General features: G+C 46.0%; 1 protein-coding gene across 1 annotated transcript in view; it reads right to left on the bottom strand.

Annotated features, from left to right (window-relative positions):
* LOC140721708 (NACHT, LRR and PYD domains-containing protein 3-like) overlaps positions 1-18,545 on the bottom strand; it is a 73,820-nt gene that overhangs the window by 28,797 nt on the left and 26,478 nt on the right. Inside the window, exons 5-6 of the mRNA XM_073036494.1 lie at positions 7,513-7,731; positions 2,441-2,506 (exon numbers count right to left, since the gene is read on the bottom strand). Coding sequence (XP_072892595.1) covers positions 2,441-2,506; positions 7,513-7,731 — 285 coding nt within the window. The remainder of the gene's footprint in view (positions 1-2,440; positions 2,507-7,512; positions 7,732-18,545) is intronic.

The following is an 18,545-nucleotide window of genomic DNA, read 5'->3' as shown; positions in this document are numbered from 1 at the left end:
AAAGTACATACCTCTCTCTCTCTCTCTCTCTCTCTCTCTCTCTCTCTCTCTCTCTCTCTCTCTCTCTCTCTCTCTCTCTCTCTCTCTCTCTCTCTCTCTCTCTCTCTCTCTCTCTCTCTCTCTCTCTCACTCTTTTACTGCGCAGATATTATTTGACTGCAAAATGTTGGGGGCGCCCAAAACTGGTCAACAAATTTGTGTAATGCCACCCCTGCCAGTCTGTTAGTTTTCAGATCATTCCTACTCTTGTGTAATACATTCCATACAGCCAATATTTACAGCATCCTTTCCTCCAACTATCACTCCGTTACAGTTGCTCCTGCTAACACTCTCTCTACCACAGAGCGATAAAAATGTGCAACACTTCTTGCAGCTCCGAATGGCTGTTACCTTGGAAACGGAGGAAGTGGCTCACCGCAAACAATTAAGAAAGGAAATAACAAACTCAATATAATATGTTCTGAGTTTCATTGTGACAAAAAATTAGCACTGCAGCCATTTTGTAACGGTGAAACTGAAATGTAATGGCTTAATGGCTGCCTTTACATTGCCTCGTGCTGTATTCAATTAAACATCAATTAACCGAACAAAAAACACAGTTCCTGAAAACTCAGTGAGGTAGAAGTGCTGTACAATACTTCAGAATCAGACAAAGGTTAGAAGAAAGATGTTTGACATGTGTATCCTTGACGTGGTGAGATGCAGGCTGGAAGGAGTTTGAACAAGATGGCACGGAATGATCAGGTAGAACCAGGCGGGAGAAGGGATCGAGAACAATCATTGATGGTCCTACAGCATTACACAGATACTGAATTAATAGTACATACTACTACATGTATATGATCCTAAAACTTCAAAGCTATAACAAACAATAAGAAATTTCGCATATACCCTTTGCCCCTGAACGCACCATAGAAAGCATCCCATCCCGATACTTCACAGCTTCCTACGGCTATTGTTCTTCCTTTGACTGCAGGGAATAGCAGAGAACTGTGGACACCGCTGAGCACATCATAGAAACCATCCTCCCCTCCATGGACTGTCTGTATACCTCCCGCTGCCTCAGCAAATCAGGAAACATAATCGTTGAGTCCCAGAACCCTAGACATTCTCAATTCTCAACCTCCCATCCGATCGAAGATAAAACAAAACCGAAAACATCCCACCGGGCTCAAGGATTGCTTCCATCCTGCTGTTATAAGCAAACTGAATATTCTTTAGCATGAGAAAATCTGCAGATGTTGGAACTTCAAGCAACACACACAAAAGGCTGGTGGAACGCAGAAGGCCAGGCAGCATCTATAGGGAGAAGTACAGCGACGTTTCGGGCCGAGACCCTCAGCATGATAAGATGGACTCCTGACCTCACAATGTAACTCCATGTGACATTGCATCATATGTCTACCTGCAGTACACTGTCTCTGCGACCATAAAGCTTTATTACACTCTGTTAATGCTTTACCTAATATACCAGGGGTGATTGATGAGTTCGTGGCCTAAGGTAGGTGGAGATAACTTATTAATTTCAAACTTTCTGCATAATCACTCCAAAAGTTGAACTGCATGTGCACGTAACGAGAGCTGTATAACTCATCTCCTTCTACCTTAGGACACGAACGCATCAATCACCCCATGCTGTGGATACTTTCTGGAGGTCCAAGATCCGTATGCTCCACAACCGCTGGACTAAGTGTAAATGTAAGAGAGGACTATGTTGAAAAAATAAATGTGCTAGGTTTTCGGAAATTGACTCCTTCTCTCTCGCCCCTCGTGCTGTTGTGACGTATTGATCTGTGTGGATGGTATGCACGACAAGATTTTCATTGTACGGTGGTACTTGGCAATAATAAACTATTCCCCATTTTAATTGTGTGGAAATATTAGACAGTCTGAGTTACAGCTCCGGAACTTCGGGCGGGCGATTTCACCAAAGTGTACAAATTTTTGAGGAACAGGCAAATGGAAAAGGCTTAATTCTCGCATTAATAGGGTTATGTACCCAAAAACATTCGCTGCGCTTCGGCGGGTCGTAACAGTGGAATGGAGTCAAGAAACAAAAAATAATTGCCCACACAAAAAGAGGGGACGTCACAAATCTGCCATGTCTGAACTGACGTGAGATAAAACTACTCATACACATGGAGCAGTGTCCCGCAAGCGCGATTACTCCGTTTAACCTCCGGCTGCAAAAACACAACCGGCCGAATTTCCCCAGGTACAACTCAACGGATGAGTGCAGTCCCGGCATCACCACATTACCCGTTCCTCGGACTAAAGCAACAGGGACTGAGCGGCGGCTCATCTCAGGCGGTTCGCTGTGAAGGACCTACAACCCGGATCGACCCCGGCAGTTTCTCTCCAGCAACCCGGACCGACCCGCCGATTTAGGTGAGTTAACGGGACTCAAACATGCCCGCTCGGAAGGGCCTCAAGAACTCACCGATGGGAACTTGATGTATTTGCCTCGCAGACAGCGATCCTTCCCCCGTCTCCCCGCGACGATCCGCTTCAACACAGAACGGAAAGTAAACCAAGAATGAGCATGCGCAATTTGAGCCGCGCGTCTTCAGAGCCGGGGAGGGGCTTTTGGAGGCAGAGCAAAGAGGTTGGACAGGAGAGCATAGATTATAGACCATGGAGCATAGAATTGTTCAAAAATGTTAACATAATAACAATAATAATTATATTCCCCATTTTAATTTGGTGGAAATATTAGACAAACTTGTTTCCAGATTTGAATCCTCTAGAGGCTTAACTGAAGTGTACACATTTTCGAGACACACAGATCAATGGAAAGGCTTAATTCTCCCATAAATACGGTCGTACATCGGGAAACATTAAATGCTCGTAGCAGTGAAATGAGTCAAAAAATACCCACACACAATGAGAGGGCGTGACAGATTGGATCTCATTGCCTTGACAGAACGGAAGAAAGATTAAAATGCACAACCACGAGAAACAAACCCGCAGATGTTGCAGATCTGCGCTAAAATGGGAAAATTGAGCGGCAGGAAGTGACGGGCCGAAGGTTTCCCTCCTAAACTGGTGACTCTGCTCTTCGCCCCTCACACGCTGCATGACCTACCTGCCACATTCTCCACATTATTTCATATTTACACCAGCTAGTTTTTAAAATTATTCCTCCATATCTTTCCGCTTTCTGCTCCCTTGGGTCAACGATTTATGGGTTTGGCCCCCATACCAGACCGCCATACAGTTTACACCCAGACCGGAAATGTGCAGGTTCTATTCAAATCAGTTCTATGTTTAGAAACACTAACTTCTATTCGCATTCCCCCGGCCTCACTGGAGAGTAAAAATGTAACATCGCCAAGAGAGAAACTGCAGGAGGTGGCCATTCAGCCCATCGAACGATCAACAAGATGGCGGCTGCGCTCCCATCTCAGCCACATGTTTCTGCCCGATCCTCATTTCCTCGATCCCTTCAGTCTCCACACATTCCGCCAAGATCTGTTTTCTGTGAGGATGATCATGAATCTTTACTGCTTTCTGTGGTGGGGATTTACAGACTTTCACCACCCACGGAGTGGAGACATTTCCCCTCATCTCAATTCCGAACAATACACACCATTTTTCATTGGTTCAACCGCTATTGATGTTGTGCATTTCAATGTGTTCTCTTCTTCGTCCTCGGGCCTCTAAATTAAAGGCTTATCGCGCTTGATATTTCTTCGCATGATGACCCGACCACTCCAGAGATCAGTCTGGTGAATCTTCATTGCATTCCCTCTCACCTCTTTGTTATTCCTCTATGGAATGTAAACTTTCAAAATTCTTGAGGAACTCGGTAGGTCGGGTACCGTCAGCAGAAAAGAGTCGGCAGACGACATTTCAGACCGAGCCCCTTCTTCAGGACTGCGACGGAAGAGTGGAGATGCCTAAATTAAAAGGTAGTGGGAGCGCATAGAGGCTTTCTGGAAGGGGATAAGGGAAGTCAGGTAGGTGGGAAGCTGCTGGAGAAGAAAGAATCTTATAGGAGAGGAGAATGGACAATAAGAGAAAGTGACGGAGGCGGGGGCTCAGGGGGAAGTAATAAGAGGTGAGAAGAAGTAATAGACCAGAGTGTGGAATAGGGAAAAGGGGAGAGGTGGAAATTTTGATCACTGGAAGGAGATATCAGTATTTCTCTTTTTGGGGTCATCTACTGTATCCGGGGTTCCCGGTGTGGCCTCCTGTATATCAGTGAACCCCGATGTAGACTGGAGAATGCTTCACCCGAAAAAGAGGGATCTCCCTGTAGACACCCGCTTTAATTCCACTTCCCGTTAAAATTCCGACATGTCAGTCCCTGGCCTCCTCTACTGTAGTGATAAGGGCACACTCAGGTTCGAGGAGCAACACCTTGTATTCCTTTGGGTAGCCTTCAAGCCGTCGCCATAAACATCGATTTCTCGAATTTCCGGTAACTGCCCACCCACTCCCTTACCATTCCCCATTATCTGTCCATAACTTCCCTCTGGTGCTCCTCCCCCCTCGTTTTTATCCATGGTTTTTACCCTCTCATATAAGGTTGGCCCTCCCTCAGCCCTTAATCTCTTTCACCAATCGGCTTTACAGATCTTTACTTCACCAATCGCCTGCGACCTTGTACTACTTCCTCCACTCCCCCACCTTTCTTTAAAATTCTGCCTTCTCTCCTTCCATTACAGTCCTGAAGAATGGCCTCGGCCTGAAACGTCAACGGTTGACTTTTGCCCAGAGATGCCGCCTGACCTGCTGGGTTTCTCCAACACGCTGTGTGTGTGTTGCTTTCCGGAAGGTTGGTAATCACACATCCAATTAAACTAATCCTTTTTGCCTACACAGCGTCCATATCCTTCCATTTTCCTCACATCAATATGCCTATGTAAATGTCTCTTAAAGGCCACTAATGTATCTGCATCTGCGAATACCCGTCAGCACATCTCAGCTACCCACCACTCTCTGTGTAAAAGAACTTGCCTCTCACATCTCACATCTCTTCTAAAATAACCCCTATCTCACATTAAATTTCAAATCTAGGAAACGATATTGTCTCTGTACTCTCGTAATCCTACAATCCTTCTGGAAGACTCACACCGGCCTGCAGGGCTCCAGAGAAAAGAACCCAAGTTTGTCCAACCTCTCGTTATAACTCATGCCCCGGTATCCAGGCAATATCCTGGTCAACTTCATCTGCACCCTATCTTAAGCCTTGACATCCTTCCTAGAATGAGGCGACTAGAAATGCATGAAATAATCCAATTGTGGCCGAATTTGTGTTTTATAAAGCTGCAACAGAACTTCCTGACGTTTCAACTCAATGCCTTGACTAATGAAGGCAAGCATTCCAGTTGCGTTCCTTCCCACCCAATCAGTTGCCTTTCAGGGAACTGTGAACTTGGAATCCAAGATCCCTCTGCTAATGAACACTGATTAACAGTGTACTATCTCTTTACAGTTGACCTACCCAGCTGCCAAGTTGAACATCGCTACTCAAATCTCACTGAGTTTTCTCTGGTACTTTTGAATTTATTGCCAAGTGCACAAGTGCTGGAAGGTACAAGTACAGAGAAACACTGACTTGTGGCAGCATCACAGGCAGGTTCATTCAGCTAACAAACAGAACACAAATTATACGATTGTCTGTCAGTAACAATATAGAAATACAAGTATTATGTCATTAACAATATAGAAATACAAGTATTATGTCATTAACAATATATAAATATGATATTTATGTCATTAACAATGTATAAATACACATCAAATGGATAGACTGTGTACTGGGAACAGAGACAATAACTTTGGTATTTGCACTGTTTGAATTTGCAAACATTATGCTGCAATATTAATCCATCAATATAGATATACTAGCTCATTGCCAACTAGTGTATGGCCTTTTACCTTTGTGCTGTCAGCAGCCGTCAACAAAAAGAGGATTAAAATACTTAATCCAGATCATAGTAGACAATGCAAGTTCTATCCAGATTAACAGTAGATCCATGTATTAGAAACATTGCCAAAAGCAAATCCTTTTCCAGATTTCATAATGTTTTTACCTGTTCAAGGTATCTGCACACTTTAATAAAAATATTTCTTTCTAGTTTCAACTGTTACTTACTCTATTCATAGTATTTATTTGTATTCATCTTTCAATAGAGCAAAAAAACTGGAAATATTGAACATCCATTTCTGGGGATACTTCATTATGGAAAGGAATTACAATGAATTTTGTTGTTTTCTATAATTATAGCCTGTATGCAAATCATTCCTAATAGCAAAAAAAAATGTGTTAACAAGTTTAACGTATTTAGGTGATGAATCAGCAGAGTAAATGTATAGGGAGTTACAAAAGAGGTTAAAAAGCATGATTTGAGGGTAGAAAGCATGACCTCATGATCAATATAAAAATACACATATTGTGTGAATAACACAATGGGAAATGTTGTACTTGGTCCCTCAGACAAATTGTTAACACAGTTTAGGAACAAATGGGCTCCAACAGTCACTGGGACATTCTGCAGGCCCAAGAAGGCTCTGTTCATACCTTCTCTATAAAAACACAGACAACAGGCAACAGGCCACTCGGTTCCTATAGACCAACCTTTCATTCAACAAGACCCCGGGTCGTTCCATCCTTGACCTCCAACATCACTGCTATCTAGACTTTTCCTGCAGGTCGACAGTCTGCCGGTGTTTGACCCCAGTGTGGTGAATCTTTCTGCTCGCGAACACCGTGGGCTCAGACATTTCCACAGACGAGACCCTCCTGTGTTCACCGGGAGAAATATCCTGTCCGCCCCCTCTCACACCACCTTCATCCTGTCAATAAAATCCCCCTAACCCTCCCTCCTTCTTCTGCCGTGATCTCTCCTTCTCCGGGGAGCCAGCATCAGGCCGACGGGCCGAACGTCTCCTCCTCCCTGTCAGCCGTACATCAGACTCCGGTCACAGGAGACGCAGACAACTTCCTTCGGAGGGAAATGGAAAAAATGTTTTAAAAAACGGGGTTGGGGGTTGGACGTTTCTTATGATTTCAGTGGGACAACAACATTAATCACGGTTTCAGTATTGAATTCAGTGTTGTGTGACGTAAAGTCCCATGTCACGTGCTCATCGCTGTCGTGTGACTGGTGGAGTGGGCAGCATGTGGTTTGTCTCGAGTTTGGTCACAAAACCCCAAATCTTGTGGGGAGTCTTTCTCGGGATGACGTGGCATGGGGTGGCTTCCGTCATTTTACGATCTCGTATTTTGGTAAACAGCGGTTTCACTAATTTAAACGAGAATTGTCAGCGGGCTAGACACATAGCGTATTTGGCAACAGAATACCTCTCGTCCCTGAAATCTTTGTCTCCTGGGAAACTAAACACTCTAACAATGTAGACCATAGTTACTCTGTCCTCTAAAAGACAGAGAATCATTCAGAAAGCTGAGGGCTGAGAGGAATTATGTTTGTTAGTCATCATAGTTCGCCCAGAGTCGATTGGATGGTGTTGATGTGGATATCGGGCGTCTCCCAGTGAACGGACGGGCAGCTGAATCGTCCGCGTTGTCGGTCTCCGACCGCTGCTGGCGCTGTAGTAACCTCCGGCGACGCGCAGGGGCGCTGTGGGAACCTTCGGCTGCTGCAGGCGCAATGCCGATCCCAGTGCTTGCTGGTTCTTCTCCTGTTCGGGCGGCAGGCCTGATCTGGTCTGTGGAAATCGGGGGCCGGTTGCCCCCGTTGGAGCTTTGAGTCCGAGCACGGTCTGTGGGATCAGTTAGTTGTGGTTCTCAAAGCAGGGAGCAGGTTTAGGGTGAAGTTGATCTGTCTGTGTGTGCGGGGAGAGTTTATGGGTGGACGTGCGGGTGTGGAGTTAGTGATGGGAGAGATGTGGAGCCGTAGGCGTGGTGGTGGCGATGTTATTGGGAGAAAGTTGGATGGTTGGACGTTCCGTGACCCGGGAAGGATGGACACGGGACAAATTAAGTTGTAAATAAGGGAGGATCTGATCCATTGGATCAGACAGCTCGCCAATCCCTTCAGAAAGCAAAAATGCTCCATTCATAATAATTATTGTCTAATTTTGCTGTTTATACTGTGTTTGTTACAAAGCCCCAGAGTCTGGGATATCTGTCACCGTCATGGGCTGCGAGAGCGGATTGGGAACGGGGAAGGGGTGACAGTGACGTCTGCATTAGAGAACGACAGGAGCTTGTACAGCCTCCTGTGAGATATAAATGCCCTTATAGTAGATTCAGATCTAGTGCCATATCTGGAGTTTGCAAAGGGAAAGGGAAAAATGAAGGGGCTGAGGAGAGAGAGTTTTTACTGGTCAGCAGTGAAGGAGTACACGGGCTGTCTAATGTATCGTTTGAGTTGTTCTTTGAAGATTTCGCAGATTGTGACTGAGGAAGGAGGCTTGTTGAGGTGGAGAGTGAGCTGGGAGGATACCCGGAGGTGAGCAGGTCAGACACTGTATCAGGAGAGTGACAGTGATGTGATTTCCTGTGTCACGGGTACAGACAGTCATCTCAAGTGAGGAGTTTGTGTGGAGATACAGCTTCCCTGGAGGTGGAGGAAAGAGGACACAGCAACAGGTGGAACCAACTGTGGGAAGACATGGTTTGTCAGGTCTGACGATGAGCTGAATGCACCATATGTCACAGTGAGACGGTTATTTTTACTGTAAGGAAGGAATATCAGTGGAAGAAGACACAGGAATTTCATCAATGGCCAGTTGTTTAGCAGAAGTGACCAATTTGTATTTTACGTTGACAGAAACAGCTATTCACAGAGGTGACAAAGGGGTGTCGTCTGGTTTATTTCAGGTTGGAGAAGGGTATGAGATTTGAAATCAATTCCTTGCTTGCCACTATTGTTAATTTGGCATGTCCAGAGTGGTGGATCTCACAGCACGGAAACAGGCATTTGGCCGGCAACAATTGTCCTGACCATCCACTCACTGTCTACACTGGTCCCATTTATCAGCACTCGGTTCATACCCAACTGTATCTCGGCAGTTTCAATGCTCATTCTCTTCTTAAATGCTGTGAAGGGACCTGCCTCCACCACCACCTCGGGCAGTGTGTTCCAGATTTCAGCTACGCTCTGGGTGAAAAGTCTCTTCCTCAGATCCCTCTAAACCTCTTCATCCTCTGCTTAGATCTATGCCCTCTGATCGGTGACACCTCTGTCCCAGGATCGTGGCCGATATGGGCATCAGCGAGGCCTTTGATAAGGTTCAGCATGGAGAGTTTCTGTGGAAAGTCAGATCACATGGGACCCAGGAGAGCTGGCTAACTCGATGCACATTTGGCTTGATGGTAGGAACCAGAGAGTGATGGTGGGATCTGTGTATTGGACTCGAGGCCCGTGTCTAGTGGTGTTCCCCAGGGTTACACATTGCTGCTTTTCATCTACATCAATAATTCCTTTGAGAATGTACAGGATATAATTAGCATCTTTGCAGCAAGTAAGTTCAAGCAATTAGTTTTATTCAGATAGTAAGTCTAGGCCCTCCTTGTTTCCATCTTGCAGTTGCTCTCCCCTTACCCGCTGCAGCTGTGTCCCTCCTCCCGCACCTTCCCCACCTGCATTCCCTCTCCACGCAGTCTTTGCTCTGAACCCCGACAGGTTATAGGTTAAGGGTGAGAGGTGATATATTTTAGTGGAACCTGAGGGGTGAGCTTCTTCACTCAGAGGTTGGCGAGAGTGTGGAACGAGCTGGCATCATATGTGGTAGATGCAGATTTGATTTACAACATTTGTGAAGTTCTGATGAGTACAGAATGGGAGGTGTACGAAGGGCTTTGATGCAGGCAGTTGGAACAAAGCAGAAAATAACATTTTGGCGTGAACTAGACCGAAGGGCCTGTTTCTTTGCTTTCTTCTCTGTGACCCGAACAATATTTTCATATGTAATTTCCACAGTCATGTGCTTTGCTGCTAAATACCAAACCCAGTAATTTACAGAATGAGTGTAGAGGCTGCCCAGTGACTGTTCATATGATCGATGTCACTGGGACGTCCCATCACTGAGCAGATATTGTCTTCTCCATTCTCTTTCCTCAGTCTGTCACTCAACACATTCATTGTCTACAGGAAATCACAGAACTCACAGGGAAGGGAACCCCGACAGAGGATTCCCCGCTCTTCGTCAGCCTGGTGATGGGGAAAGGCTCCCAGTCCCAGGGAGTGATGAGAGAATCCGTTGCGGAAATGAGGAATGGGTTTAAGAAGATGGCCAAAATGCTGAAAAAGCTTCTGGAACTTTTGGTATGGTAAAACAACACAATGAACCGAAAATCACATTGAAACATTGTAGACTGAACAATGTCATAGAACATAGACATAGAACATAGAATAGACTCTATCTTCAGCCCACAATGTGTTTAGCTCTCTGAAAGTGGCCAAGTAGATCAGTAATCAGATGGCAAACTAAACTAAACAGAGGTTGCCTTTCTCCTTTGAACCTACCCCTCTCACATTGAATGCATGCTCTCTGGTAGTAGATATTTCAACCCCTCAAAAGAGATACTGTCTGCCTACTCTAACTGTACTTCACATGATCTTATAAACCTCAATCAGATTTCGCCTCAAAGTCCACGGCTTCAGAGAAAACAACCCAAGTTTGTCCCACCACGCGCTATCTAATTCGGGCAATATCCTGCAAACCGCATTTGCACCCTCTTCAACTCCTCGATTCCCCTTCGAGAATGGGGAAACCAGAGTTGAACGCAATACTCCAGATGTAGCCTAACGAGAGTTTTAAATGACGCAACTTAACTACCTGACTTTTCAACTTAGTGGTAATGCTTTCATAATTTGCCCTGCCCTAGTTAAATACCCTCCCATAACGCTTATCCTCTCCCCCATACTTTCCTCCACTCACTATATAATTATGTCTGGTCGTGCCCACCATTTTTGACGTGTCTCCAAAAGTCTCTAGCTGCCCACTCAATCTACTGTATACCTCTGATCGTCGTGTATATCAAATCAGCTCTCTTCCGCCTTTTCTCCAAAAAGAAGCACACTCGCTCGCTCAATTTATCATCACAGCACATGCTCTCTAATCCAGGCAGCATCATGGTAAATCTCCTCTGCACCATCTCGATAGTTTCCACATCCTTCCTATAACGAGGCGCTAAGAACTGAATACAATATTCCAAGTGCGGTCTGACCGGTATATTTAGAGTCACAGCTCAAGCCCCAGACTACTGAGGCCGACAGCCAATCCGCATTCTTAAACTCCCTATCAACGTGTGAAGAAAGGTTGAGGGATCTATAGGTGTGGACCCTATCATCCCTCTGTTCCACCACACTGCTAACAATCCTGTCATTAACCCTATATTCTACCTTCAAATTCGACCTTCAAAAGTGACTCAATCCTCAATTTTCCAGGTTGAACTCCATCTGCCACTTCTCATCCCTGTTCTGCATCCTGTCAATGTCCTGTTTTAACCTACAACAATCTATACACTATCCACAACTCTGCCAACCTTCATATCATCTGCAAACTTACTGATTCCAGCCTTCCACATCCTCAAACAGATTATTTATAAAAATCACAAAAAAGCAAGGGATCACAGGACAGATCTTGCCGATTATAGGGATGACTTACAGTGGACTGAAAAGCTTGAGCATGCAGATATTAAGAAACAACATGTGCTGCAGCTTTTGGAAAGCATTAAGTTGGATAAGTCTTCGGTACCGGATGAGATCTACCCCACGCTACTGTGGGAGGATAATTAGGATATTGCTGAAACTCTGGCGATGATCTTTGCATCATCAATGGAGACGGAAGAGTTTCCAGAGGATTGGAGGGTTGCGGGTGTTGTTCCTTTGTTGATGAAATGGAGTAGAGATAGCCCAGGAAATCATAGACAAGTGAGCCTTACTTCAGTGGTTGGTAAGTTGATGAAACAGACCCTGAGAGGCAGGATTTATGAACATTTGGAGAGGCATAATATGATTAGGAAGTCAGCTTAGCTTTGTCAAAGGCATGTTGTCCCTTACGAGCCTGATTGAATTTTTTGAGGATGTGACTAAACACCTTGATGAAGGTAGAGCAGAAGATGTAGTGTATATAGAATTCAGGAAGGTATTTGATAAGGTACCTTGTAACTCACGACAGCCTTTTTGACCCTTGCGTCCTAAACTCTAAATCATCTTCTTTCTTCCTCTTTTCCAGATGTTCAATATCTGTTGTCAGCCAGGGTTCCTTCACCCTACCATCCTTTACCCGCCTCAATGGGACAAACCTATCCAGAACCCCATGAAAGTTCTGCCGAAAATACCTCCACATTTCCGTTGTGCATTTCCCCCAGGACACCCCTTCCCGATTTACGTTCCGAGGTCTGAGCCTAATAGCATTATATTTGCACTATTTTGGGGACTGACAACGGACAGTGGGAATTAGCAGGACAGTGGGATTAGTCTGGGGACTGACGTGGAGCTGTGGGGAGATAGCGGGTCAAAGAAATTAGTTTGGGGACGGACGGACTTTGAGGAGTTGACGGGCACAGGACTACTTTGGTATAGGGCTATGGTATTAGCGTGTGTTCCTTGCTTACGAAGGGAGACTGCTGGAACAGTGTGAATCACAGTTTTTGATTATATTTTACAAGTCTTGGATTTGTGTTATTCTACAAATCGTTACAGATATCTGTCGAGCTAAATTAAAAACATACAGCAATCTACCTCACCCTTCATCGACGAACTTCTGGAATAGAAGTCTGCGGTAGGACCGACAGGCCACCAAGGAGCCTTGGGTGCTTTGGGCCCCTGGAATGGAGTCTAGGCTTCGGTTGGTTTTGCTGTTGAAGAAGAAATAGGTTCCGGTGGGGAATGCTGGTAGATCCAGCGTATAGTCTATCGTGTCCCCGGACAGATCCTTGCCAAGGGTGGAAACTCTGCCTCCCCGACTCTCCTTGAGCTCCATCCGACCCGGGTCCAGGGTTCTCAGAGCACCGGCTGCGTCTCCAGACTGTACAGGAGGTTGGCTATGCCTCTGGCTGCGTCCGCCCCGGGACCCTCCACCTCCCGCCGGCAGCCAGGGCAACCGTGCAATCAGAGATTCGGCCGCAGGGAAGGTGATCGCCGTGGAGAGAGGGAGTGAGGATCACGTCGGAAGAGGGAAGGGAGTGTATCGTGGAGATGGAAAGGATGTGAACGTATCCATCAGGTCGATTGGGACAAAGTGGCAGGCGCGCATGCGCAGTTTGATAGTGTGTGGTGTACAGATTGGGCCCCTTGCGCGTAGAAACATAGAAACATATAAAACCTACAGCACAATACAGACACTTCGGCCAACAATGTTGTGCCGCACATGTCCCTACCTTAGAAATTACTAGGCTTACCCATAGCCCTCTATTTTTCTAAGCTCCATGTGCCTATCATGTGAACAGGACTCGAATTCGATGCCGTAGAAGGTGTGGAGACCAACCCATAGGGTGTGGTGAGGGAAAAGGTTTAAAGGTTCTCGATTGGTGAGGGGGCTAACGGTTTCTGGGAAAACGAAAGAGTTTGGAGTTGTCGAACGGACCCCCCGAGAAAGAAAGGCGAAGTGCTCGATGGAACGAGTGGCCCAGTTCTGCTCCTATGTCCTGTGGTCTTATCCCATGTAGTTTTATTGTCTGAATTAACCATCTGGCCTTCGCTCAAAGCCTTTGAAAGTGCCTATTGGCCGGCTCTGCGTTGTTGAATTTATTGAAATTCTTCGTTATGCAGGGAAATGCGGAATAAAGGCACCTTCTTCATTTATTCATGCAAGACAATTCAGAAATAGAGTTTCTGCAGATGATAATTAGACCTTGATGATACTGTCCCTGTGCAGGAGGAGACATCACAAAGCTGATACCAACTCACTCTGCACAGGCACACTCACAGTTAACGTTAAGTTACGTTTACGTTAAGATCAGTTGATGTTAAGTTTACGTGGACGCTGACTGTTTATAGCGTTTAGAAGGACGTGCCGATGTTGGATGTAATGAGCTGAATCTCTGCGGCTCTGCCTACTCACTGTGAGTACGGGCCGGGCTCGATCTGATCTCTGGGCCGCTCAGAGTGAATTCTACCGATCTCCTTGTGAACGCAGCATTTCCGCTAGATGCTCCGTTTCCTTTCTGTCACCGAGAAGAAACGGCTTTGTAGGTCACCTGACCAATGGCCAATCACGCTAGAGTGCGGGACTCATTGTCCAAAGGAGTGAGGCGCTGACAAGGGCGGAAAAATGATAAAATAAAGATAAGCGGCAGTGTTCGCTTCATCATTGGTAGGGTGTGCCCGTCGGGGGCTACGGATGACGAAAGGTGTGTGCCTGTGTTGTGTCTCTCTCGGTCTCTAAACCAGGTTTATTCTCCCCGCGGCCGCGTTCTCCGATGACCGCCAGTTCTGACGTGTCAAGATGGAAAACACCGCGACCACCTGTCAGAGCCTGATGGACCGAATGGCCCAATCCGGCTCCTCTACCCAGTGTTTTCATGGTCTTACCCCGTGTTGTTTGGATTTACCACCTGGCCTTCGCCCAAAGCCTTACTAAACTGACCTTTGGCCGATTCTCAGTTGTTGAATTTATTGAAATTCTTTGTACCTAGGGAAATGAGGAATAATTTCATGTAAGACGCCTTCAGAGATAGACCAATGTCCAAATACGCTCGGGGTGTGGCAGTGACAGGGGCGGGAATGTGGTGCAATAGAAATAAGTGGGTGTGTGAGGTTAATCATTGGTGGGTAGTCCACGTCCGGGGCTGCGGGTGACTGTGCCTATGTTTAGTCTCCCTCGGGCATTTAACCAGTTTTATTCTCCCCGCGGGCATGTTTTCTGATGACCGCCAGTTCCATAGTGTCAGGATGGAAAACACTGGAACAGCCTCTGAGAAGAGCTTAGATATTTTGTTTATTAATTAGTTGAATAATTGACGTGAGCAGATATTTCGCTGCGCTGAGGAACTGCTCTCTGAACTTGGACTGAGTTACCCCATAAATAAACGTGTTTGTGCAGCAGCTTAATATCACCAACATATATGCCGATTGTTGAAATATTAATTCAGAATCACTGTAATTATTTGGATCCACTCCAGCAATGGTGTAATAAAGGAATTCGGCAACATCCACCGACCACAGGATGATGAAGCTTCCGGAGATGGTGAGAAGTAAGATCACAGACCTCCTCCTGCTCTCCATCTCCGGGTCACTGCGGTTCTCCGAGTTAATCTGACCTCTCAGCCCCTGACGGACGCGACAACTCACTAAAATGTGTCTGACTGTCAGAGCGTTGAACAGCATTATTAACACGAACGGGAGTAATGGCGTTAGAACGGTAGAAAGCCATCTATATCCCATCCACCCATGATCCGTATAGTATCCGGGCTTCGGTTTACAGTCCCAGGGTATATTGTTAATCACTTTCAAAGGACCATATATAAAGAAGAAGGGGACATTTTTAAAAGACAGCAGAACGCCGGTTGTTGTCAGAACCACAGCCGCAGTTTTCCCGGTGCAATACTTTGTTTTCCGCTTCTGGCAATTGATGGCGACAAATCGATCAAATGTAAACATGACGGTGAACCAGACAGAACAGTCAGTGGCTGCCTCTGCCAGGACAGAGATCACACTGCACACGGGGGTGATGTCCAGGAAAGTCCCGGGGAAGTAATAATAACTGATCTGCCACAGTGTTACATCAAAGATGATGGTTAGTAGATCCGACGTTGCCATGGCCACCAGGTAGCGAGTGGTGCAGGTGGAGAGGCCGCACTTTCCGCGGGACAGGATCACAGTCGCCGTTAAATTCACTGGAGAAACAGCAAAATAAAGAATGAGCGAATTGCTATCTCACGGCTGCGTGGGTCTAAGGGTAGAGATAAGCTGGAAATTGCAAACAATCAAACTTTGCCGACAACTCATTGGAGGAAGTTTCAAAGATGTAAAGCGTGAGTCGCAAATGCCTCACACCCGTGCACGCCGGGTGACAGGTTATGGTACTCGGTACTGGAAGAAATCAGAGTTCGGGAAGGAGGCATTGTAACTGCTCGTCGAGGGCGGTTTGGAGAAATCAATATAAATCTCCCACCATCAGGTTTTCGATTGATGTGTAAACCTGGATACCTCGGCAACTTGCTCGGCGATGATGACTGCCCGGTTCCTGTCACTTATGTTCTGGGATCTCCCCATACAGTGAAACCCCACTCCCTCCCTTCGGTCCATTCACAAAGTTCAAAGCAAATTTATTTCCCACGTTCACATGTCCTCGTCCCCTCCCCAGCTCCAGTTTGTCTCGCTTGGTTCGCTGTTTAAAAATTTCTGCAACTGCGTTTGGCCGCGGTTCCTTCACTTTGATCAGAAAAGTTCAATTTTCGCTTTTAAAGATTTTCCCTGACCCGCTAAATGTGTCGGGTATTTTGGATGGTAGTGCTGAAACCATCCAATTTCCAAAGGAACGACAGTATAGCTACTTCAAAGCATCTGCCTCTTTTGGGGTTTCTCCAAACTTCTGCAACATTATTCTAAATGACACCAAGTAGCTCGCACAGGTGCCGAGAACGTTGTATTACCGGCATTTACTGTTACAATGGCTTTGCCTTTTCATAAATCAAAAGATGAACTTGTGACTTGAATCCAGAAAATGAATCCACCTCACCCATCTTCCACTCTACATCTGTTTCAACTGCCGAATTATTTTTTCAGCCGAGGCCACGGATTAATCTGCAAGTGAACTTCTAAACCAACACAAGAATTTTGTCACAATGTCTGCACCGCACTCTCTGATACACCGGCATCACCACGCTGTCGGTAACCGAACGAGTCCAAATACAGCGCACTTAGAACAGCAAATGTTAGTTCGCCCATGTTCTTACCCGGAACACCAATAACGGCAACGATCATATACCATATCTTCCTCACTCGGTAAAATGTTTCAAGCATGCTGTGTTCTCTGAGATTCAGCCTGTCTTCCAGCTCCCTGTCATCTTGCTGAAGAAACTCTGAGCTGATGTATCTCCACTGTCACCCATTTATACTCGCTCCAGCACACTGAATATTCAATACTACACAAGGCTGACTTGTCTTCCAACAGCCAGGGTAAAAAATAAACATGATGTCATTGAGATAAAATCCCAATTGTCAACTGGTATGGTTAATTTGAGAGGAAATTGCAAAATCTTAGAGACGAAGAAATGACGATTCCAAAAGTCAGTAGAGGTTGTTGTGCATTCCTAGATTTGTCATCACAGGCCGGTGCGATACTGCCATTGGGCTGCTCCGTTTCACCCTGCCAATTGTCTCGGTTATAGATCACAGCAATAGAAATATAAACAAGAACATGTTGTTTGTACGTTCCTGTAATACAGTGAAGAGCCTTAAACAAGTATCGCATCCGGGCTTACGCAGATACGGAACGCATTCAAACCGTTAAGCAAATTATTTGCAACACACACAAAATGCTGGAAGTATTCAACAGGTTAGGCAGCACCTTTTGAAATGACTAAACAGTCGACGTTTCTGGCCGCGACCCTTATTCAAGTTCATTAAGGCTCCGACGAGTACCTGAGCTCCATCAACAGAAGCGGAATTCCCAGTGTCCAACCACCTCAATTCCTGTCTCCATTCCCGGTGAGACATGAACTCCTCGTGCCACGATGAGGCCACTCACAGGCGGAAGGAGTAACCCCTTGTATTCCGCCTTGGTAACCACAAATGGTATGGCATGAACATGGTTATCTCTATTTTCCAGTGTTTTCCCCTCCACTTTCCATTTTCCTGATATTCCCCACTCTGGCCTCTTATGCTTCTCCTCATTTTCCTACCACTTCTCCCGATGCCCCTCCTCCTTCCCCTTCTCGCATGATTACTCTCCTCTCACGTCTGATTCATCCTTCCCGAGCTCTTTGCCTTCTCCACTGATAACTTCCCAGTCACTCATGTCGTCTACATTCCCCAACCATCTGGCTTCAACTATCACCTTTCTGATTTATAGACAATAGACAATAGACAATAGGTGCAGAAGTAGACCATTCGGCCCTTCCTGCCTGCACCGCCATTTTGAGATCATGGCTGATCATCTACTATCAATGCCTGGTTCCTGCCTTGTCCCCATATCCCTTGATCCCATAAGATACCTATCTAGCTCCTTCTTGAAAGCATCCAGAGAATTGGCCTCCACTACCTTCCGAGGCAGTGCATTCCAGACCCCCACAACTCTCTGGGAGAAGTTGTTTTTCCTTAACTCTGTCCTAAATGACCTACCCCTTATTCTCAAACCATGCCCTCTGGTACTGGACTCTCCCAGCATCTGGAACATATTTCCTGCCTCTATCTTGTACAATCCCTTAATAACCTTATATGTTTCAATCAGATCCCCTCTCAATCTCCTTAATTCCAGCGTGCACAAGCCTAGTCTCCCTAACCTCTCTGCGTAAGACAGTCCAGACATCCCAGGAATTAACCTCGTGAATCTACGCTGCACTTCCTCTACAGCCAGGATGTCCTTCCTTAACCCTGGAGACCAAAACTGTACACAATACTCCAGGTGTGGTCTCACCAGGGCTCTGTACAAATGCAAGAGGATTTCCTTGTTCTTGT

This window comes from Hemitrygon akajei, unplaced genomic scaffold (assembly GCF_048418815.1).
Source record: "Hemitrygon akajei unplaced genomic scaffold, sHemAka1.3 Scf000060, whole genome shotgun sequence".
Taxonomy (NCBI): domain Eukaryota; kingdom Metazoa; phylum Chordata; class Chondrichthyes; order Myliobatiformes; family Dasyatidae; genus Hemitrygon; species Hemitrygon akajei.
Note: the sequence above shows the minus strand (reverse complement) of the source record. Positions and strands in the feature narration are given on the sequence as shown.